Below are 25,284 nucleotides of genomic sequence, written 5' to 3'. Positions count from 1 at the left end.
GCTTTGAGTTCAGGTGTGATTGCTTGGGTGGGTGGGATTGAGCGCTGCAGCTTTAACAGGGATCCCGAGGAGGGACTGACCCGCTGGAGTTTTGCCAGCGACTCCAGGAGATTTACCCACACCCAGTAACTGTTCTGACATAAGCAAAAAGATGTGTTAGTGCACGAACCCTACCCCACTGAGAAACACATGCAATTACCCAATGTGGCAGAATCCAAACAGAAATTCATATCCTTACACTTCAGCATTATTTTTACCATAGAAACAAAGAAATGTACATTAAAAAAAAAAAAGAAAGAAATCAGACTTCCCCTCCACCCCCCCCAAATCATAGGCGTAAGACATCCTGTCACACACCAAACCACCGCAAAAAACATTGGAGTTAAGAAGTGTTTTCCTGCTACCACACCGACTTGTTCTAAAGCAAGAGTCACAAGACATTTTTTTTTAAAAGCTTTCTAAGAGAAACAGATTTCCTCAGACTGAGCTCAGAAATCAGGATATTCCCTGCCAAGCCCTCCCCACTCCCATCACGAGGAGCCAGCTCACATGGCAACCCTTTCCTCCCTGGGTACAAGACCCTAGTGCCAAGCAAGCGCGGTAACATTCAACACAGCTCTTATTTTCTTTGCAATATTACACCTCGATTTCAACTTATACTTTTTATCTCGTTCAAATTATTCCCTTTGAGCTTCTTTAAAGAAGTGCACCTACAGAATTCGGAAACAACTGGCTTTGATTTGAAAAAGCAAAAAAAAAAAAAAAAGAAAAGTATCAGAATATCAGAATTGTGGATTTTTTTTCTCTGTACCTGATATATTGTGTAGGGATCTCTAGTCCTCTTTGAAGAAGCTCATAAGCCAAGCGGGCAAAGCTTTAGGAAACAGAAGAAAATAAAATAGTGCATACTCCTGAGAAAGAATTACATACTCATATCACTCATTTTTGTTGTTGTTAACAGTTCTTTAAAAATGGGGGAAGATATCTCTCACACACACTACTCAAGGAAATTAAGGACTGAAACATTGGCATAGTTAGGAATATAAAACTCCCTAGAGAAAAAGAGGAGATCTCAGAAAATTAAGAAATCAGATAGTGCTGACATTTTACCAGACCTTACTTTCAGATTTTGCAACCCATTACAGACAAGGCATTTTACCATCAAAGGCAAGTACTAAATTACAAAGGTATGTTTGCATGCATGAATACGTGTGGCTATACACACATATTAAATATATATGTATATATTCATATATATACATATATATACAAACATACCTAGGATACACGCGCACCCCTATCAAGTTATGTGTGTGCATACACATATGCACACACATACGCACACACACGCCCATACACACCTGTAAACGCTGGTAATCTAAACAGAGAGTCTGTCTAGACCAGGAAAAACAAAAAAGTTCTTAAAAAATAGAGTCAGCTAATTCAACTGAGCTACGACGACTTGAAACTTCCCATCTAATGGCGTCTAATGTTAAGACATTGCCATGAACGCAGCTCGAGCTGGCTGGTGTTGATGACTTCGTGAGAGGTCTGTGCGCTCACCTCCCCTCCTTTCCTAGTCTAGACAGAACCAGGGTGGTGAGATGAGATGGGAAGAGTTGGGGGCAATGAGGCGATGGGGTTGCTCAGAAAGGAATGTTCTGGAAGATCATTTTAGCTAGGGTGGAGACAGGATGTCGTTCAAAAAAAAAAAAGAATAAAATAAAAATAATAGCAAGACAGACCGTGCAGCTCAAGAAATCAAAGCACTGACACCAAAAATGTTTCTCCGATTTCTTCCAATAAGTTATTCATTTCTTTCTTTTATTATTATTATTAATTATTATTATATTCCCCTCCCCCCCAAATCATTATTTAAAAAATGTGAAAGAACAGAAGTGGGAAAAAAATCCTGGTGGTTGTCTTCACATGTTCCTGGCAAGAGACTCTGAACCACTGATCTTGCGCCATTGTGCTCCTCTGATCTTAAATTATTGTCTTTCTTTTATTATTATTATTATTTTTATTATTATTATTATTATTATTTTGTCCTACCTAATAGAATTCTTCCAAAGCCCAATCCAGTATTTTTAAAGCTAAAATTAAGACGGTTTTGTTTTAAAAGATTATCTCTTTCTTTTCTCCTTTTATTTATTTAACTTTTTTCTTTTCCTTTCTTTCTTTTTTATTTTTCCTCTCTCTCTCTCTCTCTCTCTCTCTCATTTTCTGTGTTTCTCTTCCTTGTCTCCAGTTTTACTACCTGGTCCTTCGCCAGATGTGTGCCTGTTAGCAGTGTTGTTGTTCAAGAACATCTTGTCCATGCCTTTGAGAGCTTCAGTCAGGTAGTTTTGAAGGGCCGTGAGGGCAGCGCAGATAGCGGGGGCCCCAAAGCCGTGAGTGATGAGGCTGAAGTGAGTCAAGCAGCTCTGAATGCCCGGTTCCAAAATAGGGGTGGGCCGGCTGTTTCCAATGGGCGTCCTGTCCTGGGCCAAGAGATCTGTAAATTCTTTACAAAGTTGCCTGTACGGGAGAGAGAAAGGCAAAGAGAGGAAGAAAGAGAGAGAAAAGCGGTGGTTAGGCTCATCCCACACTTCTCCAAGACAACCAAGGTTGAAGGAAGGGGGAGGTTCAGGCCAAAGCTGATCCCAAGCCCCAGGACAGGACCTTTTGGCCACCTTCCTTTTCCCCAAGAGTGCTTGGGGACCGGCAATGGCGAGCCAGCAGCTCCCTGCTCAGGATGATGTTCTTCAGGAGAGAGACTTCTGCAATTGCAGGATAACACCAGATCTGAAGATAGAAATCTCTCTGACAACCACAAGGATGCTTCTGAAGCACTGAAAACCCAGCCCTGCTTGGTGGCTCTAGAAATAACCAGGCTGAAAGGGAGATGTGCCACAAGTCTGCCAACCACCCGTCTTTGTGGAGGCCTGACCCTGGCTCAAAGCAGCTCCCCCCAGTGCTGTTCTTGGAGGAAAGCACAACCATGCACTGAGAGCTACTGGGTGGCACAGGGACATGGTGCAGGGAAGGTCCAAAATGGGCTCTCCTCTGAGACCGCTCAGGCTGGGCCACCTTATCAAGAAAGATGAGGACTTTGGGACTCCATGCTGGCTTATTCATTGCACAAGGAGCAAAGCTAGCATTTCCTATTTTATTTTGGGGGGTGGCATCCCAATTAACACATCAGAGTTGATATCTGGCTCTTGTTTGTTTGCCCACACCTTTAAAAAATCAGTAATGAATTCCCCCCCACACTTTATTTTGCATTGCTCTGGTCCAAAAGGCCTTCTAGTCAACAGGTGCCCGGGCAATGTAGAAGCCTTGGGGGCTGGTGGGGTTCCCAAAGGAATAATTTCTTTGAGACAGATGCCTACCTAGGGATTGGAGATAAAAGGGCAGGAATTTAAAAAAAAAAAAAAAAAAAGAAAGAAAAAAAAGGAAAAAAGAAACCCTTAAAAAAAGGTGTTCAGCTCTCATCCTCTGAAATTCTCTGAAATTCCCAGTGGGTTAAAGGTTTCAGAGGGTGGGGAAAGATAAAGGTCTACTTCTATGTGTATTATCCATTAAGAAAGTGCAAGAGAGGAAACTTTGAATTTGGAGAACAAACAGTAATGAGTCCAACATTTTACATCTTCAAAGAGCAAAGCAGGGTCTGCGAGCAATTAAAGTTCTGGGACATTAATATCTTCTGACCCTGCAGAAAAGGGCAATCAAATTCCAATCACGTCTAAAAAACATCTGGACAAATTTGAGCAAATGATTTTTCAACCCTCCATATATTTCTTTAAATTACACTGTCATCGGAGGCAAGCCACGTCCCAGAACATGAAATAAATGAGAGCTGTTTGGGCTGGGATTTTTTCTTTCTTTTTCTTTCTTTTTTTTCTCCTTTTTTTGCTGGATAGATGGAGATGTGTGGAGACACACAGCACCCACCACCGAGGACCTGAGCAAAGTATGAGGCACCCAGTTAGTAGCCTGGGAGGCACAGCCAAGTGTAAATCCTCCGATACAGCACATACAGAGAGAAAGTCCCAAGGCAGAGAGATGGGCAGGGAGGACCAAACCGAGGATGATTAGCAGTACGTGGTGGTGGGTTTTTTTCTTTTTTTTTTTTCCTTTTTTTTTTTTAATTAAACTGTATGGAAAAGACATTGCAATTTGGTAGCAGACAAACAGGTGTGTGTGAGCAGCAGGAGGGACAGGGAGACATGCTGTGGAAGCCAAATATAGATTTTTGGTCCCCTTTCCATAAAGATTTTTGAATTGGGGGTGGCTTGGAGACGATGGACAGTAGCTAGGGGACAGGTCGCCTACATCCTCTCTAGGGAGAGCGTGTGTTGGCAGAAACCCCACTGCGGAGGGGCGCAGAGGCTATGGGGTCGACCCGGCCCATAGGGCGGTACGAGCATCCTCCCTCCCCGCGGGGCCGGTACAATTTGGGGACTGGAAACTCCGTCTGCTGTCATAACGAGCTCAGAGGAAGCGTTTAAGGAGGAGGAGGAGGATTTTCTGGGGGGGAGGGCAGAAGAGGGGTGTAGTCAACTTCGCACTCACTTTGTAGCAAGCAGCATGTTTTTCCTGGAGTGGAGGTCGCTGGGGTCCGTGTGCTGTCTGTTCAGGTACTCAGAAACAGCTTTGGCTGGGAACTCCGTTTCGCAAATGTACCCAAAATCCCGAGCTAAATGAACGGCCTCACCTGGAGGGAATGAGAGGGGGCATTAACACCTCCGGGCACCGCCGGCTCCGGGCTGGGCCGGCTCCGACCCGCCGAGGCACCGGGCGGCTCTGGGCCGCTGCCCGCCGCTCCCCCGGGCCGTCTTTAGAAACCGTATAACATCCCCTGCACCTTAGGGACGGGCTCCATATATACGTTTTCCCTCCACAAGCCCTATTTTGGGAGCAGAAGTAACTTTATGGGACAGATTTTTCACCTGATGAGGTTTGTCTTTGCTACAACGCACTTGCGCGGGTACGTACCCATGCAGCTGATTGGGCAGAACTGTGGGAAAAGTACACACACATGTACATACACACACGTGTAACATACATACATACACACACACGCGTACACTTTCAAATGAACTGGGCCAAAAAAAAAAAACCCAAGGGGAAACTTAAATCCCAAAAGACAGAAAGATCCAAACTTCCCTTAGAGCAAAGAAACCAGTCCTGTTTTAATACACCAGAACACCGTCCAAAATTTTACAGATGTGGATATAATGTTAATATTAATGTCAATTCTTTGTGGGATAATATATACACACTTGTTTATACACACACAGAGAGCACTTGCATCATTACCACAATTATCGCCACATCTGTAAAATGATGGAGAGAACTGCATTTTGTCCGATGGAAATTATTAATCTGCTTTCTTAACTGACCATCATGCAACAGGAACTCCTCCCTGCCCGGTGGAAGGATAGCAACTAACGGTAACCTTTTCTATGAAAAATAATGAATATTTTAATTCTAATTGTTACTTTCCCTGCCTGCCTGATTTCAGGTTTCTTGCCTCCAGAACTTCGTGTCATCCAACTCCTACTTATGTACTTTATGCCAGAAGAAGAAGACAGTAGCTGCAGAAAGGAGGAAAAGAGAAGGGGAAAAAAAACCCTCCGACTCTAGGGGGATTCCACCAGATTACAGCTCAGCCCCTCTAGAATAAAGCATTAAACCCTTTAAAGCAGCGCCTGAGGGACCAGGGGGAAGATTTCCAACACGCAAAACAGATATGTCCAATAACTCCAGGACCACATTATTTTTAACGATCAGGAGTTGCTTTCCAACGTCATCTTCTGCTTTCCAAGGCTTCTCGCTAATCACCAAACCGCTTAATGACGGCGAGGGCACCCGGCGGAGGCCGGGGAGTCCCCTCCGCCGTCGCCCCGCGCCGGGCAGGGTCCCCCCGGGCACCGCTCGGGCAACCCCGGCCGGGGCTGGCCGGAGCCTTCCTGCTCTGGGCGGCACAACAGCAGCAAAGCTAAAGTCTGGCTGGTGGGAAACAAGAAGATAAATCTCCAGCAGGTGCAGCTTCTTCCAAAAGGAGGGAGCTCTCTCAAGGTAAACTGTTGATTTGTAAGGAAATCAGGGGAGAGGAGGGTAATGTACACCTTACTACACACTTGACATAGATTTTGGCGTCACTATACAACCGCACAAGCTTTTGAACCTCAAGCCAGCTTCGGGGAGGGGCTGATTTTGCTGTGAGTAGGGTGCACCGGTTTTGACTCAGGCAGCGGGGGTGAAGCTGCCCTGCCCCCGCTGGGACAGGGCAGTTGTCACTCCCCAAACGCTTCACGTCTCCTATAGCGCGACCCTATATCCGTAACCTACGCTCTGCTTTGCACACTCGGCATAACCTACATGCGGGTACCAGGAGGAGCTCATTTCTACCAGCCCCCGTCTTTTTGCGAGCCTGCCTTCAGCTCTGCATGCGGTAAGGTCTTATCGCTCACATAACTCAATCAAAAGAGTTGAAAAGTTAATATCTAGCACCAATGCTTATGCATGCCTATATGCAGAAGAGGTAAGTGGATTATTTATATCCCTCTCGGTGTGTATGTGTAATGCAGATACATATAATTCATAACTGCGTCCATACTATTCCCGCTATGTTTTTTGGAGATGGTCCAGCATCTCTCAGGATAAACACGCACATATCGAAACATTATTAGTGGCTCTAAATTTTACTTTTCAATACAGTAACAATAAATCAAAGAAACACGCCGAACACCAAAATATCATCAGTTGACTTGAAATGAGGTGAAACTTCAGCCTCCCCTTCCCTCTCTCCTTCCCCAGGAATAGCTGGTCTCCTTGTTCAGTTCTAGCCACCTTAAGGTAACCTGCGCTCTGCCACTCTTCAATTGCTCTGATTTCTTTAAAAAAATAAATTCTGCATTATTTTTCCTCACTGAGAGTCCTGTAGTGGCCATAAATAAGGTCGGGAGGAGCGAATTAGCGGGCGGAGTAGACGTGGAGTTGGGAAGCACATGCTGGAAATGAATAGCAATGAGGAATGGGACTGCCCTGGAGAATCACACACACACACACATACACACACATATATACACACACACAACCTCATTCTTGCCACCAAGAGGGATCAATGACCCTCCAGCCAGCGACTCCGTTTTTGGGAACGGGATCCTTAACCGTGCCGGTGTTCGTGCTAACCCGCCCTGAATTTCACCTCTGCAAGGTTTTCCCACCTGATCCCGAAAGCTGGTAGGTTTGGGTTGGTTTTTTTTTTTTTTGTTGTTGTTAAGATGTCAAGACACGAGTTCAGGCAGGCAGGGGTGTGAAGAGAGCTGCGACCCTCGGCTTACCTTCCACCAGGGAGGTGAGTAAAGTGACATTTGCGGCCTTACGCCTGCCGGCTGGTAAATTCAAACCGATTTTTTCTAGCCTTTCTCGCAAAGATCTCCCCCCGTTTTTCGATTTGGCTCTAGAATTGCAAAGAAATTAACATCGTGATTAACCCCGCAGTGTTCCTGGAAGAAACGTTTAGTCTGTGCAGTCAGTGGCACCTAGGAGGGTTTGCACTCGACGTTGAGGACTCTGGGTGTGCGGATTTCTGTGCGGGTTTGCTGGGATTTGCTTAATTTCTCACGGGGGAGAAATGTGATGAACCTCAAGCCAGCTTCGGGGAGGGGCTGATTTTGCTGTGAGTAGGGGATAAACCCACTTTTCTCCCCTTTTTATCCAGGGAAATCAAATAATGCCAAATAGCAGTAATTAATGGATCTAGAGAGCAAATGGGTTCCTACAGTATGACACTAACTCATATTAAGGTGGAGTGAGGAGATGGGCAGAAAGGCAGAAAGGCAGAGGAGAATTAAATCCTCGGTTATTCCAGGAAAAAGCCAGAATGGGAAGAAGAACGAAGGGGGAAAAAAAAAATCTGAAAGGCTCGAAGGGAGAATGTGTGTGCCTGTGGGTAAATAGAAAAGGAGGAAAACATTTATTAAACCATTTCGGGCGTGTGTGTGAGTGTGTTCTTGTGCGGAAAGGCGATGCTGAGAGGAAAAGCTCACCTGAAGGCAGGGTTGCCTTATACAGAGGGAATTGATTGCCTGAAGGCAGATTTGAATATCTGTCGGAGGTTACTGATAAGGACAATAAAAGGATGAGTGAGCTATAGGTGGCAAATACAGAGCTATTGTTCGGACGCCTATACATATGTAAACCCCCAGGGATGAAATCTTGCCACCTGCGAAATCAGGAAGAGTTTTGGCACCTAATATCAGAGTCAATCCCAAATATCTTTTAGTACTTACTTAAAATTTGTTTAAGAATTAGCAGTCACACTTAGCGAAAGGAAACCAGAAACTACAGAGAAGCCAGACTGGCTTCCCACTATTTTATATCAAAGTAAATAGGCCTAGATGGCAGAATTGCAAGAGAGCAGCTTTCTATATTTCATCTGCTCTGAACCAAAAGCTCGTCTAAAATTTTGATTCAAGATAGGAACTGAAGTCAGCAGCAGCCAATGATTATGGCTTGGGCCATCTCCAGAAATCCACTGAAGTTCACTAACGACGTTTCTTTACCTCGATAATTATATTTTCTACAGTGCATCTCTCAGATGTTCTCCCTGCTCCATTTGTAGTTGTACAGAATGAGCAGACAGGTTAGCATCTGTAAGTAAAAATCTCTGCTGCTCTCACTGGCAAGGATCACAGCTAAACATTGATTACAGACATTCACGTGGAACAGCAGCTATTTTAGGAGATCCTAATTCTCACGTGTATTTTTGGGTGACTGACTGCATGTAGCAGGACTTTCCCCCTCCTCTCCAGACACGGAGCTGGAGCCCCTGACATCATCACAGAAATTTTTGCATGGAAAAAAAAACCCAACCAAACAACAACTTCGTTTTAAAACACCTTAGAGTCAACGGTGCCCAACTGCTGCTACAGGAGTTGGCGAGGTATTTCCTCCTCTAAGATTAGCAAAGTTTAAACATGATCTGAAATTTATTTGGGGCCAAATTAATTGGATTTTTTTCTGTCTCGAAGTTATGCTTTATATTCCAGTCTGGTGTATACCTCACAGAGTACAGAAAACAGAGTCTTATCCCCTCTCATCTTTCCATTGGCTTGAGTGAACTGGTACCTCTTACCATATCATGGCTTCTTCCCTGTTATGACTGGAGGTAGAGCCTTAGCTCACCTTTCTTAGAGACAAGTCGTACTGACAATTCACAGTCCTTCAGTCACTGCCAAGAAGAAAAGGCCTTCCTCCTGTTAGTCTTTGCAGCTGATGACCTCGGAGCTTAAATTCTTGTTGCTGGTACCTAAATGCACGATCTCTCACTTGATATGACGGAGTGGCAAACAGGCCTCCAGGTTATCCCTTGCTCCTCTTTCTCCTCAGTGTCAATAATGCCAACTGTTTTGAGGTCTTCAGCGAAATCCACCAGCACAATAGAGGGTGATTTGCACAAACGTTAAACAGCAAAGGCCTCAAGACCAACTGTGAGTAATTCCTCTAGCAACCTTCTCTAGATAAAGCACTAAGTTTCTGACTTTCGAAGTTATCTGTTGATGGCTTTACTTTAGTCAGGTACTTACCTACCTTACAGGTTGCCTATTAGTCCCCTGCCAATTTCAATAATGTCCTGTGTGACAACGTGTTAATTGCTTTATGCTTATAGCCCTATAGAGGAGGCCTCATGGATTTATCTAGGAAATCCCTAGAAATACTTCAGGTCCTGAAACGCATCCAGTTCATCCTGAAACATCTAACTGCAACATGCCCATCATGGCTTTTTATTTTGCCCATTTGCTAAGAGAGAAGTGTGAGGAGAAGGAGAAAAGATAGAAGGTGTGTGCGTGTACGAGAGTGAAAAAACTTATCTCAGTTCCTTCATTTTGGGATGCTTTGATAGAAAATGTACAAGGCCAAGTCTTTCTCTAGTCTCCATACATTCATCTCAATGTCTGAATACAGCATATTTTCACCTTATCCTGAACGTTACATACACATGCTATCACAGTAAGATCAATGCATATTTGCAGTCACCTTTACCGTTGACCAGATATTTCTGGCGCATGCATGGATGCCCACACATGGGCAGGTTCATGTACTCGCCCCAGCCTCTTACCTTCTAAGTACTCCTCCTAGGAGGGATGCATTCAGACACTCTGGAGGAGAAAGACGTCTTTGAACTTCTCCCACAGTTACTTTATACTTTGAAGTTGAACTAAGCAAAGACAAGCGGCCAGGTACAGAGCAAAACACCTCTCCGGTATTGACTGAAATTCCACCCAGGAAGCCATCTTTATTCATCATCAAAGAAGTAACAGATTTTGGAGGAACCGGAACTGGAGAGAGAAAAGGGGAAGAGGGGAGAGAGAAACCGTCATGCCACGAAGGAGTACGGGGTAACCACAGTCTCTCTGACATGCACAGAACAGCAAAATGAAAGGGAATTTTGAATCTCTGGCTACCTCCAGCAACCTAAAGGGTGCTGCTTCCCCAACCTCTAGGTAACTGCTCCATGAATGATGGATGAAGAGAAGGGTGGTGCAGTACAGCCTCTATGCAGGGTTTGATCATTGGGAAATAAAATACATATTGGCAAGCACCTGGCAACTTTCGGGTTTGAGCCTGTGTCTCACCCAGAGCCCCCCGATGCCTTTTGTACAACGGACAGCGCCTTTCTGGAGGGGAAAAAAAAAGGAAAATTTACTTTTTTTGCTAATGTTTCCATTACTGCTAAGCTGAGCCAGGAATAAATTCACTACACGAAGGGAATTGCTGTCTTAAATAAGTATCAAGGCTGGAGGATACAGCAACCAGAAGACAGCTCTGTTATTGCTTTGTGTTTTTATTAAGTCTGGTTTATGAAATAAAATGAGTCTTTTCCTTCAGAAAAATGAACACCAGGAAAAAAAAGTCTGGTCTAACCATGGCGTTCACCACCTGGATCATATTGTGCTGTCCGTGAAGTAGTAGGAACTCTCCCACCCCTAAATAAAGCTGAGGTAGTTACTGTAACAAATATTTAAAGGAAGTTTTGGGGAAGAAAAAAATCAGAACAGAACAATAAAGCGAAACTAAACAAAATCAAAACATGCTATTCTGTCCACGATGAAACGAAGTATTTCTTTTCTCTGAGAAACGAGTGAGGTTATTTTAAGAGTAACCAAGGGGATTATAACGAACAAAGTCCTATAATAGCAACCAGACACACTCAGAAATAAACAAGAAAAAAAAATCGGCTAAACTAAAACTGAGAGCAATTCCCCCGTGACATGAATTTTGTTTACAAATGAACTTAAATAGCCTCCCTCATCATTGTGCGTAACTGTTATGATTTACAGCAGGTGCTCTAATCAATCAACCAATCACTTTAATTTATAGGGAGCCTCGCTGCATTTTCCCAGTTGTTTCATTTCTGCAAGTAATTGATAACAAACCGTACTTAAGGTATGTTTTATGCAGGAGTTAATAAGAGCTGACAGCTGCTACTGCTGCTTCCTCTCGGAATCGCGGCAACACGCGTTGCCTTATAGAAAATATACTCCGAAATTGGGGGGTTGCTGGTGGTAGAGTCCGGACATGTTTCAGAGGAGAAGACTAATTGATTACACACCCTCGTCGAGCAGATACTACTTCACAGTCTCCCATTTCCACTCAATCAATTGCAAAACCAATACGGCAAATAATAGGGTTCTATTATGCACATATGCCAGCTATTTAGGTGGTTATAATACATGTCAGTTAAGTCATAAAAACCTTGTTTATTTGCAACATATCTGGAGAATCAAACCATTAGTGTTGAGGGGATATTTAAGTCGTCTGGAGCTGCTAAACAATAAGATCGGGTATCCTAATATATTACCAAGTGCTAACTACTGGGCAATTGCCAATTTTATAACCTCAGTGTATGGAATAGACACAACCGTGTTTCACTGTTTTTATTACAGATCATTTCCTACTGCCAGACCAGACCCCCACAATAAAAGCTCTATAACAGCTAAAAACCAAAAGGCATGTCGATTTTAGATATACATATCGCTTCATATGCCTTGTATATAGTCTCCAGTATAAACAAATTATTTTGAGTGGCTTTACTCCAGGGAATCGGAAAGTGAAATGGATTCCTATTTCTCTATTATTTTTAGTTAGGCACTTTATGCAGCTCATAAAGGCGGTTTCAAATAGTTTGAGAACGGCACAGAAACAGTTATAAAAGAGTTAGAGGCCCGCTCCTACTTTCGTTGCTATTAATAGGATTTTTTGCCATTGATTCTATAGGAAGGGACTCGTTTGGGGTATCATCAGAGGTAGTACTGGCAGACAAAAAAAAAGTCTCTCTCTCTCTTCTCCCATTATACGTAGATATATCACTTAGTTAATGCACGATGTCCTGCAACGTCATTCGAGTGAAGCATCAAGAAAAAGTTGGGGGGGGGGGCGGGGAAGTTAGATTAAAGCAGTGCCACCAGACAGATTTTTCATGACTGGCATTTTTTTCTTGGGACGAACACATGGGCTCAGTTGTTCGAGTGCACCTTTACAGTGGCTATATTTAGTGACCAGTTTATCAGGTCACTGTCCAGTGAACTGAGAAATTAAACAAGAGGCAGCAATTCCACCAACATCTGATCTTAGTCCAAACTCACTAAAGAGAGAGGGACCCGTGCAATGCTTAAATGTAACTCACCCCACTCGCTTTGGCCTTTTGGAGGACTCATTACATTAGTTAACCTTTGAAATATGGATTTTCAAGTGCTCGATATTTTTTTTTTCCTTGCAAATTGCTTTTGGGAAGCAGGCTGGCTCCCTTCCCAGCTGTGCTGAGAGCTCCTCAGCTTTTGTCCCTACCAGTGCCTCCCCGAAAAGGACCGTATGAACACACCCATCAGTTGGAGTCTAATAACTCTAAACCCATTTCAGAGGCTTACCAGGCGGTGTAAGCATATCTATTGCAATTTCATAGCTTCAGAGAAATGTATTCTATCTAGACTCTATATCTTCTGTAAATTACCTAATGCTGCCTCAAAAAAGTGTTTGCCATGGAATGAATTATCTCTATCTATATCATATCTATATGTTTATCATGGCTATAGCATTCCAGATATAGCCCAGGCATTGCCTGAGATAATATAACGTGGAGGTTTTAGTGGGTGAAGAGATATACACGTCCGTGTGTGCAGCTGCATGTCTCAAATCCCTACGTGTATGTAAATAAACCGTAAGGCACGGTATATTTTTAGTCGATGTCAACTTTCCCAGTTGGTCAGGGACTGCCATAACTGCTGAAATAATACACAATAACACATACGGCTGTAAGCAGCGTTCCCACCACTTCTGCTTTAACTTTATCTCATTTAGTTCTTGTTATCCCCAGCAGAAACTATTCGATTTTCTTTCACTCCCCAGCCCTATTTGCTGTGTTTATGTGAGCATTCACAAATACATAATTCCCCCTTCCAAAATCTCTGCCTTCTCTTTCTCTTTTTTTCTCTCTCTCTCCTTTCTCTCTCTTTTTTTCTCTACTTCTTTCTCCTTTTCTGTCCCTTTCTTTCTCTCTTTATCCTCCTGTGGTTACTTCCAGCCTCTTTGTCATTTCTCCCCCTTCCATTTCTCTTCAGCTTATCAATAAACCGGGAGAGCAACAGTAGCCGCTTGATTTGTTAGTAATTATAAGCATACTGTTCCTGCAAACGGGATCTCTAGATGAGTGAGATCGCTTTAAAACGACAGCAGGAAATGGTGGGGAAATGGAGCATGGCGAAACTCAGCGTGAAGCTTTCAGTTCTTTACATGTTTACAATTTTCTGTGCATACATTAAGTCTTAGGGGTTGGTTTTTGGTTTTTTTTTCGTGGTGGTGGTGGTTCTCTGTTGGGTTGCTCTCGACAAACGCGTGAAAAGGCGCAGAAATGCACACGGGCAAGAGGAAATGGCAATAAAAGGGCATGTCAGCAACACTAAAAATAAATAAATAGATAGCATTATGTCTTGAAAATAGCTGAGTAACGAGGCTCTAAGCTATGGATATCGTGGCAATAACCCTGGTGAATAATGATAGTCGATGACTCAATCAATCAATTAATCAGAAGAAATATTTCTTTGATTTATTACTAAGAAACACGGACAAACTTACTACTAATCAGCTGTTAAACTGCCTTCAAATCTTTTTATCTGCCTACTGGGCGTGAAATGAGTAAAAAGTTCTTTCTCCATTATAACAGGACTTTGTTGTTAATGATGATTTGGTCTGACTTTGTAGCCAAACCTAGGGAAGTCTGGGGACAACGTCTTACCCATTGCCACTAAAAGACCCGGTTCTTATTTTAATGTTAGTGAATAAATACAGAAAGTGTGTGTTCATGTTCCCTTCCCTCCTGTCCCTCTCGCCCCCTCCTCTTCCCCCCTCCCTCTCCTCCACCGCAGTCCCTTTCCCCTGAAAGCTGGGACTAAATTTCAAAGTGAAATGTATTCCCTCGAAATTGTTTTGCATTCAATTAAAGTGGGTCATAAGGTTCAATGGGTAATCCCGGAAAAAGCACGAAACGGAGTGGCAGCGAAGCAACATCTCCGATTCCCAGATCTATCACCTGAAAAGCTGAGGCCAGAGCGGCCAGTTAATCATTTATCCGGATACTTCAAGAAGGGGTGGGAAGGAATCTTATGCTGTATTATTAAGAGTTGAAAAAATGTTGATATCTCCTTTCATATGTTTTATTTAAAATAATATGAACAAAAGAACGTGTTTGCAAGGAAGCAATGAATTAAGGTGTGAGGGTTAAAATGGCCTTTCGTGCTAGATCAGGTGTGGGTGTGCAGACGGCCGTCAGAAACAGCCGAAAGTAAATAAATACATCAGGATAATTTTAAGGTCACTGACTGTGCCCCAGAGTCACAAAAAATTAACTCGGGACTCGGGCCACACAAGCTTTTGCGAGAGGACAACTTCTTTCGCCATAGAGGGTGCCAAGGAAATTTCAGAGGAGCAGGGGACGCGCTCCTTCATTCCTGACACATGGAGAACCTTCCCTTCGTTTCAGCAGAAATCGAGGGAAAGGCCTCAAAACGTGCAGCCGGTAAGCTCTTAAAGCCGAGTTAAATCTGGTATTAATGCTCTTGGTGATTATTATCATCTTGATGATTTATCCCTCCCTCCCATTTCCACCACCCAAATCTTAATGGAACTAGGAGTTAACGATGATTTTTTAATGTCTCGTTGGATTTTTAGACTGTTAATGTACCGCATCCTTCTCATTATTAGTTTATTGATTGTTCATTGACCAGCCCCCTTCAAATCGTATTAACCACCCTCTGCCACTTTAGATTAGGAGAGTTTAAAAAGCACCTCTCATTATTTCACCGCCACCACCACCACCACAGCAGAGTTCAGGCTTGGTAGCTTAATGCTCGCTCTAATGGGGCAGCTAAGAGACGAGGGGCCACGGTCCCTGCCTATTGCATTAATAGCTCAAAGGGGGCTAATACAGAAAATTAGCCTTAAACGAGCTCTGGAGATCTCCAAATGAAAGAGCCATTTATCACGCTGGCTACCTTCACTCCACTCGTTTGCTCTCTCTACTGGGAACAACTCATTTCCTCTTAACTAAATTACTTCAGAAATGTCAAGTAAGCTCAGATAGCAAACATAACAAGAGACTGGGTATATGTAATCTATTGTGCGGGATCGATACGCGAGATAAATCGATAGCCGTGTATGAAGCCCTATATAATTTCCTTAATATTTTTGGCAATCCTTTTGCATAGATAGGTAATTCCCTCTGCAGGCCTGAAAGACCATAAAGAAAGAGACACGTACGGTCTGGATGAGATAATTAAGTTTAGACTTCAAGTCCACATCATATTTTTCCCACTACGTTGTAATTAAAGCATTTTAAGCACTAAAGTAGATTTTGGGGAAGCAGACCCCCTCCAATCCTCCTCTAGCAAATACGTGTCACGGGGAGTGCTCCACGGCACAAAAACCAGTCAATGCCTATCTGTCTGGCTATCTATGCCATCCGCCTGCAATAACGACTTACAGAGTTTCAATAACTTATTCTTACTTCAAAGTACATCCTCACAGGTGTAGACTGCAGGGAACAAAGCGAAATTGATACTGAACCCTCTCTGTGTTGCTCCTTCTCTCGTCCTGATTAAATATTGTCTGCCACAAATGTGACCTACTATTTAGTACCCATTTCTCTTCCCCCGCACCCAGGAAACTCGCTGTGCAAGAAGAAACTGAGCTCACCATATTCCTTTATGCTGGAAAGTTTCTTAGAGCTCAGCATTACTTCTAAGGAAGAAAATACTCTTACAGTGACTTTAAGGCAGCTGCAGACGAATCTCAGCATCTTTTTTAGTCACCTAATTTCTAAAGTGCGCATGTATCCTGCTCCTTATGGATAAACTCAGAGTATCCCTGCAAACAGGCCCATGTAATCCTACCTACGTGGGACCGTGTGTGCGGCAGCTGCCCGACCTGGGGCCGTTGCAATGCCCATACACAGCAAGCACACCTAAATCTATCCCTAATCCATATAATTATTAACACTCGCATTTTAAGGCTGCTCGCTATCTAACTGCACCACTCAGCATGCACATGAAATGACTCTGCTGTCCCCGTCGTCTCAAGGAGGGAGAGACACGGACGCGGGGGGTAAAAGAGTATTTTGGACGGAGTGACCAGCAGAAGAGCGTTCTGCGAAGAAACAGATTGCGAAAGGAAAATGCGAGCACGGACCGACGGTAGAAAGAAGTCTCTCGCCCACAAATCAAGCACCAATTAATCAAACACACCCACGAGGAAACATCGCGTATGAGGTGTCAAGGGGGGGCGGGGAGGGGAGGAGGAGGGAGGAGAGGGAGGAAAAAAAAAAAAAAAGAAAAATACAACCAGAAGCCGTCAGGTTACAGACCCCGAGCATAAAACCTACTAAGCATTCAAATGAACTAAAACAGGAAAAACAACTTCTTTTTTTTTTTTTTTAAAAGCTAAAAAATTTTCTGTTTCTCAAAAAGCACCTTCGACTTCTCAATCGGTGGTCATAAATGATGCTGCCAAATGGTCTTCAAGTTTTCATCTGTCCTCCCTCAAATAACTAGAACTTGATCGTATGTGAGAGAAAGAGAGAGAGAGACTGTACATGAGGATTTAAATTAAAAAACAATAAATACACGGAAGGACCTCATGCTGCCTTGAACACATTTTAAATAAACACCCTTCCTGTTATTTTGCTTTACATTCTAGAAAATCATCTCTATTAAAGCATTTGTGCGCATTTGACAAATAATAAGGTCCTGGAGATAAGTGCTGTTGATAGTAAGCATAAGGGACAGCATTTCTAAGCCTCATCTCTGGTACTTAAAATTGAATCTAGAAATAGAAACTCCTTAGATAATTAAAGATAGCTTTCCCTGCATTTGCAGTGTGTGATCTGTTTAATGTCTATCAGCATAACACAACACTAATCGCCAAGCATCTTCGAGTGACTGTCAGAGAAATGTAAAAAAATTAAGCAGCTGCAATACGCCCAAAATGAGTTATTGTAATTACATTTAATTAGTTTAATTAGTTAATTATTTTGCTTACAGCTGTACAAGAGACTGCAAACATTTGTTAATATCACATTCCCTTTAACAGTATGGGGTGATTCTGCAGTTACACTAAATCATGTGTGCATATGTAGAAAGATTTAAAAAATGGGCATGGGGAAGGGGGGATTCTTGGGGGAAGGGGGGAAGGAGGTCGGGGCTGCCTTTCCATAGGCATTTGTTTCTCTCCCCTTCGCATTTGATTCGCCTGGGAAATGCACTTAAGCCCCAAAGGGAATCAAGCCTCTTCCCCCATTAAAAGCCAAGGGGTCCCCATCGAGGACTACGGGGGGAAAAGAGGAGGGAGCCCGTGGAAACTGCATTTGGGCATGGGGTGCTCCATGTGAGAGCATTTGTGTAATTAAACCCTTTGAAGGACGGGGGAGGGGGGATATCAACTTTTCCTTTCGCATCTCTCTCCTTTTCCCTTCACTCTATCTGCCGATCCAATCAACTGTTCATCTTGCCGCCATGTGTGCCTGCTTCCCGGATAAATTAATTGCCCCAAAGTAAAAATATATCATGAAGATATTGCTACACAGTAAAAGTTTGTCTAGCTTGTTGGAATAATCCATACCTTTTTTAATGACAGACTGGTCCAATAAGTTCATACCGCTGTTATTGGCATCTTCAACTGACTGTGGATATAAAAACATCACTATTCAAATTGACTGGATATTAAAGAATCGCGTACATAAATCATGTCATTCCAAACTGGAGTTTCTGTTATTTCCATTTATATTAATTCACTAGGGGAGGAGGGATTTTTTTATTATTATTATTGTTATTATTATTCCCCCAAATCGACAAGGAAATGAAATTCTTACAAATTATATAGTCTTCTAATAAAAAAGAGGTGCGAAGCATATGGGGTGCGATACTGGTTTCGTTATCTTATAAAACATAGATATCACATAGACTTCTTTGCATTCGATAAAGCTTTATATTTCTTCCTTTGAAAATCTGTCAATTTGGCAACATCTGCAATATCTATTGCATGACATAAATGAACACGATTAAGGACAACTTAAATTCTCCCTCCCCTTTCCTCCCCCCCTCCCTTTTTTTTTATTTTTTTTGTTTGTTTGTTTAACCCTGCAACATCTTAATAATTCAAGGGCCATTTACTTTTTATATATAATAGTTTACATTATGGACTTTTAATTAAAGCCGGAGCAATTCGGAGTGCAGCGCAACGCCCACATCATATAGGGTACAAGCAGAAAGAGATTTACAGCTCCCGAGCTTGCTTCCATGTCCCGAATTAGTGGGGACGGGGAGGGGGGAGAGGGAATATACATTATCAAAAGTATGAACTATTAAATTGATTGCTTAGAAAAAGTCTCCTGATCCCCTTTTCAAAGCCTTTTTTTCCCTTTTTTTCCCCCTTTTTTTCCAGCCCGCTTCGGAGCACACCTGTTATTATGGCATTAACTTCTTAGCAGGGAGGAGAACAAAGACGGGCACGGAGGACGGAGCAAATGTTGGGTTTCATTTCTCAACGCGAAAGTGGGATACACAAAACCCAAGCAAACAAACAAAAATTACCGCTGAATCTACGGTCGGCACCAGCAAAATCATCTCCCCAAGAGAAGAGGTGTCATAAGAGCAATTTATTGCAGAATTACGACAGGTTCCGTTTTAGGGCAAATTCTGGGTTTCAGAGAAAGGGAGGACCTGTGGGTTTCTCGGTTGTATTGTTTTATTTTTCTTCTTATTATTTAGGGTTTGGCTTTTTCCGGATTATTGCATATTTGGGGAGTTGTCATATTTTTTCCCTGATAAGAAAAACATCTTTACAGCAAAGCAATGATTTTCTTCCCTATTATTTTAACTTTATCTTTGCTACAGCGAGAGGCTGAGCTTATCCGAATCCAGCCCTTATCTCCGTCTCTCTCTGCTCAGCAGAGACGTTCAAGGCGGAATATGATTTCGGAGAAAATTACATCTCCCCAAAATGTGACGGAACAATATTTTCTATGAGATCTTTCCTTTCATTTTCCTTGAATCCCCACTCAAACGAGCGCACACACACGCACACACACGGAGTGGTTCCTTATGTAGTGTGTTTGTGCCTGGCTGTGTCCCTCTCTCATAATCAATAGGCTACATACCTAAAGGGCACAAAATAAAATTACAAAGTCTTCCCTCCTTTCCCTCAGCAGCTCCCAAAGAGGGATGATGAGCAAATCCTGCAGCCTGCTGGAGTGCATCGTGGTGCACCTCGATGGCACAGAATTGGAGGTAAATACGAAACGCCATCGTTCTCTTTCTTTTTTTCCTTTTTTTTTTTGTCTTTTCCCTCCTTATTTCACCTTATCTCTGGAGTCGAGGGTTGTGCACAAGCTTTATGTGTGTGCGTGCCCTCCGCTCGCTCCATCAGCAACGTGGGTTAGTTGTTGTAGTTAATGAGAAGACTCCTGTCTGATTTTCTATCTAATTACGCCCTCCTGCTGGGTTTTTGTACAGGATATTCGCTCAGCATGCTGGCAGTTAATAGTCACAGAGAGGATCGTAAAGATTTAATTAGGACTGCATGCGGAAACGTGGAAAAACAACTCAGACTTTTAATTACTAGACTTCTTTAGTTAAAAGTGATACCAGGGGTTACTTTATAAGAGACTTGGGTGTTTTGGTGCAACTTAACTTTCCGTGGCTCTAGCCAGCACGGAGCAGCGGGGCCGGCAGCGTGAGGGAGGAGGAGGAGGAGGAGGAGGAGGAGTGGAGGTGTGTAGGTGTGTGTGCAGGGAGGGGAAAGGTGAGGAGCTTCCAGATACACTTAGAAAATCCAGGGAGGAAGATTCCCCTCCCTCCCCTCCTCCAATAACCCGATAGCACGGAGTTCCCTGTATACCATAGATATCCACCTTATTCGACAGCTATGGATATATCTGAGAGAAAACCCTGCAAATTGATCTTTTTGTTTTCCTTTAAAGAGTCTAAAGAATCTGGATTTTCCCCTGTGTATTTTCTTTATTGTATCTTTTACTAGTAAACCCCTACTTTTGCCTAGCCGTGGAAAAAAACCCGCAGAAACTGGGATTGCAATGGTGTTTTTCAGAGTCCCTAATAGATGATGCAAATTTGTTTTCAATGAGTAGGTCTTGGCTTCCCGGTCCGAGGGCTGTAAAGCGCAGATTGAAAATTCCTCTCGAAAGGGGCAGCAATAGCAATACAATCCCTCCTGTTTACAATAACAGAGCGCTCTCGTGTTACAATCACTTAATGTTACCCCTGGACAATAGCTCACACACGGCCCGGATTTGGTGTTTATAAAATAACCACTGTTTCTTTCTGTCACGCACTCTTTCTCTGTCTCATTCTCCCTTGTCAGCCCAACCCATTCTCATGGCACGTATTGTTATCAGACACACATAAGCTAAAGCAAAGAGACACATCTTTATGCAACTATATACCTAGATATCGGTTCAACTTTTTGGACTACTAAAAAAGAAAAAAAAGACCAAACTATTTGAGACCCTTCCTGGAAATTCTCTCTAGTGTTCTTGGGTAACAAGTATATGTCGCCTAAATAGGAATCCCTATAGCTAGAATGGATTCCTTGACTCTAGAATAAATGCATATTAAAAATCAGGGTGGAAAACCGCCCAACTTAATGGGGACAAGTGGGGGGACAAGAATAGAAAATGCTGAACCGTAGGAGCGAGTACTGGGCTGCTTTCCCTCCTGCCTGTGCTAACTTGCAGTTGGACACTTCTTCCTTCACGTGTTTCTCCTTGGGATACCCTCCTCTCCCCCTCCTCCCCCAGCCTGAGACCAAACTTTTAGAAATAAAAGGTCTGTTTCATTTCCCGCGGCCTCAGCACCCCAAAATAAGAACCTCAGCCCTGCTGGCCCACAGCCTCGTCTGACCCGACCCATCCCCATCCCCGGCCCCGGCCCCGGCCCCGGCCCCGGCCCCGGCCCCGGCCAGGGCGAGCGGGAGGCGGGTGGCCGCGGGGCGCACCGCGGCGCTCGGGGCTGTCGGGGGGAGGCACTTTCCGCGAGTGCTGTGCCCTGCCCGCAGAAGGGATGTTTTATTGGAAAAGGGAGGGAGAGCTGCTTTATTTGAGCTGAGCAGGACTTTCCCTTCTTCCCTCTTCTTTCTTTCTTTCTCTGTTTCTTTCCTTTCTCTTTCCTTCTTTTCTTTCTTTCCTTCTTCCTTTCTCTCTATTTATCTCTTTCTCTCTCTCTCCCCCTTTTCTTCTTTCATTCTCTTTCTCCATTCTCTTTCCCCCTCCTTTCCCTCTCTTCTTTCTCTCTTTCTCTATCTTCTTTCTCTCTCCTTTCGCTTTCTCCCTTTTATATTTTTCTTTTTAATCTCTCTTTTTTATCCCTTTTCTACCCTCTTCTCTCTCTTTCTCCCTTTCTCACAAAAGCACAACAATTACCAGCGTTTCTTTGGGGAAAGTGTAACTATCAAAGCACAAACAGTACTTAATGTCTATCGGTTGTAGAGAGAAAGAAAGAGAGCGATTCTTTCTGCCTTCACAGAGGCAAAACTCGCCTTGACCCGCAAGCCAGTTTGTCCGAGCCAGGAATGCGAGAGGAGCCCTGCGCATCGCGCCCGCGGGGGCCAGGGGCCGCCCCCAGGTCTCAAACCCGGCTTGGAAACCCGCAGAAACCAGCGACCCGACGGCCACTGAGCTCGGAGGCAGGACCAAATCCAACCACAAAAACCTTTCTATTTCTGAAACAAGTCGCCCCAGCAAAGCTCGCAGATTTTCCCGTGAAGCCCTAAGGCAAGCCTCCAGTCGATGCAATACAGCCCCTCTGCTTCTCTGCCACTGAGTCCTATAATGTTCAGCAGAATCCTTTTTCACGGCAATTTTTTTCCTTCTCAGCCTTCTCTTTTCTCCTTTCTTTTTTCCCTTTCTGTAACTTTGAAGTCTGTATCTCATCCAGTGGTCCATATCTTTATTTATCCCAAGTCTAAATATATATATATATACACGATATATATGATATATAAATTGGGGGGGGGAAGGAATGGAGGGGAACCCCCAAATCCCGACTACTAAAGCCTAATTTAAGACCTGGCCCCTGGAGGCTCCAGCCTCCGGCTCGGGGTCCCCACCGCTTGGCCATGCCCTGCTCCAGCAAGGTGCAAACCACCCCAGCACCGAAGCTGTTAAGGGCCTTTCTGGTTTTTAGGAAATAACACGTGATGCTGAGTTTCGCGTGGGATGGGAGAAGGCTGGGAAATGCTGTGCTTTGAGCCCGGTGAAACTCCTTTGTTACCCAAAAGAGGGAATAAAACTATTTAAAATCAGTGCTACCCTATCAACTATACTTAAAAAAACGCGGGGGGGGGAGGGGCGGAGCTTGTTCCTGATCACCAGTTATTGCTTTTGGTCTGGGTTTTGTTTATATTTTCCCTCCCTCCTGGATGAAAAATGTAGTCATTTGACAGTTTCATCAAAATCCCTGAACTGCAGGAAATTGGTTGGGGGGCGAGGGGGGAGAGAGCTGAGATTGCATGGGAAATAACTGGGATTTGAAAAGCCAGGCTTAAACTCTGGCAGCTTTTGAAACACGTGGAGTATTTAGAGCAGTATGTCTGCCTCTGCTGGCTTGCCGTGTAGGGGAGGGTTTACAAAGCACAGCCTGTGCGTGACAGCGATGAAATAAATTCTCTTAAAAAAAAAAAAAAAAAAGAAAAAGAAAAAGGCGAGCGAGGGGGAGTATCACAATTATAATCCCAGTGTGGAAAAAGGAGGGTAGCCCACACCAAATCCCTCACTGATCATTTCTAGCCGAGGGATGGGGGGCTCCAGCCTGGAAGGCATCTGCATTGCCAAGGAACAAAAAAAGCGGTGCCTTACCTGGACCTCTTCCATCCCTGGGTGTCCGATGCCATGCAGAGAAAGGCTGTCCCCCATGCCGGAGTCAAGGCCATGGTGAGCTGAGTGCAGAAGGACATCTGGCCTCCTTACTGAGTGGTAGTCCCGCCTGGGGTCCAGTCCCGAGAGCTGGGGCAGGGCGGCCCGAGGCTGTGGCAGCAGTGACCCGGTTTCTGATCCCACCTCTTGCCTCTGCCTCTGTCCCCAGGGATGCTGCTGGGGTTGATGCAAGGGGTTTAGGGAGTAGGGGTCATTGACATGGGAGTAAGGGTCCTGGCTTTGGTGGTAAGGAAGAGGCTGGTAGGGGGGTGGGAAATAAGGCGGCTGGAAATCCGAGGATGGGGTGTGAGAGAGCGGAGGAGCGCTGGAGTAGGGTCCCTGGGAGACGGATCCCAGCTGGGACAGCCTGGAACTGTGGCTGGGCACTCCATCATGCCGGTCCTACAAGCGGAATGAAATAAAAACAACAAAAAAAGAGGACCTTTTAGGGGGAAAAAAAAGTAAAAGGAGCACAAACCCACCCCAAAATAAAATAAAATAAAATAAAATAAAAATGTAAATGGTCGTAAACCAGGGTTCAGATGTGCCCCCCCCTTCCCCTGCCGCAGATTAGAGACGTTCCAGGGTTTCGCACCCAGATCGTGTCTATTCCCAATAATTATCAAGAAGGGGGAAGGAGTGTGTGTGTGAGGGAGAAACGCTGAATGTCATAATTAAAAATGTAGGACTGGTGCTCCATATGCCTGTGTGATCTGTGACTTCAGTCCAGTAATGCGATTCCCCCTCCAACAGCCCCCTCAAATAAAACCAAAGGTTAAAAAAAAATAATAATAAAAAAAGAACCCCCAAACCACCCATGTCTCCAAACAACCCACCCCTTGTCCCGCCTAAAGTTTCCAAACATCGTGTTTATTCCTTCTGCTGAAGTCCTGAAACTCAAAATCACCAACCTATCTTCACGTGGAAAAGACCAAAAGGAAAGTTGCACTTCTCGGAGGACTCCGAGGTAAGAAGTTGTCCGAGAAAGGACTTTAAAAAAAACAAATCAAAAATCACGGGGGCTCTTTGTATAGAGTCCACCCCTAAAAAAAAAAAATTAAAAAAATCAAATAAAGTAAAAATGAAACATCGGTATTGAACAAATCCAGTCGCTATGTTTTCTGCAGCAACTTCCAGTGTCTTTTGTCTCCTTTTCCAATATTATATTCCGGAGAATGGGGTGGGGGTTAATTGTAATGAAAAGTCTTTGGGGTGTGTGGGGGGACGGGGGGGGGGAGTGTGGAGGCTTCAGAGAAAAGGTGGGAGAGGAGTTTTGTCCAACTCCATCGCGCTGAAGCTGCGAGGCTAAAGTAAACAAGAAAAATATCTATTCCACAAAGTGGAGCTCAAACCCCCACAAGCAATGGCACACATGGTTAAAAAAAAAAAAAAAAAGAGAGAGAAAAAAGTTTATTTTTTTCCCCTGCTGTCCCCCCCAAACTCCCCTAGCTCAAATCGAGAACACACAATGCAAAAAGGGAGAAGCAGCTGCAAGCCTCCTCCAATTATTGTGCTAAATTACCAAGCCAAAGGCGTTTAAAAAGAGAGAGAGAGGGAGAGAGAGAGACAACAGATCGAGAGAGAGAGAGAGAACATGCAATTCTAGTACAACATGGATCCAAACTCACCATGGCGGAATAGGTGTGGACTAACATCTGGAAATAAAAAAAGTCTTGTAATAGCTAAAAATAAAATAATGGTGATAATACTAATAATTGGAGGGAAAAATATCAAGGAGATCTGCAAAGGGACGTGTTGGACACAGGAGAACAGCTTGAGATATTTCGAAGTCTATCCATCAAAAAAAAAAAAAAGGA

General features: G+C 43.8%; 1 protein-coding gene across 1 annotated transcript; it reads right to left on the bottom strand.

The window, feature by feature from the left end:
- Window positions 1-363: 363 nt before the first annotated feature.
- On the bottom strand, window positions 364-25,284 carry TFAP2B (transcription factor AP-2 beta). The gene is made up of 8 exons (XM_009467351.2): window positions 25,096-25,284; window positions 23,411-23,869; window positions 18,163-18,223; window positions 10,115-10,334; window positions 7,335-7,453; window positions 4,558-4,699; window positions 2,261-2,520; window positions 364-874 (listed from the first exon to the last, which is right to left on the bottom strand). The coding sequence occupies exons 1-8, from the start codon at window positions 25,120-25,122 to the stop codon at window positions 834-836; spliced, it is 1,329 nt and encodes a 442-aa protein (XP_009465626.2). The 5' UTR covers window positions 25,123-25,284; the 3' UTR covers window positions 364-833.

The sequence above is a fragment of the Nipponia nippon genome, unplaced genomic scaffold, assembly GCF_047370975.1.
Source record: "Nipponia nippon isolate SJK-2023a ecotype South Korea unplaced genomic scaffold, ASM4737097v1 scaffold_4, whole genome shotgun sequence".
Classification (NCBI taxonomy): Eukaryota; Metazoa; Chordata; class Aves; order Pelecaniformes; family Threskiornithidae; genus Nipponia; species Nipponia nippon.
Note: the sequence above shows the minus strand (reverse complement) of the source record. Positions and strands in the feature narration are given on the sequence as shown.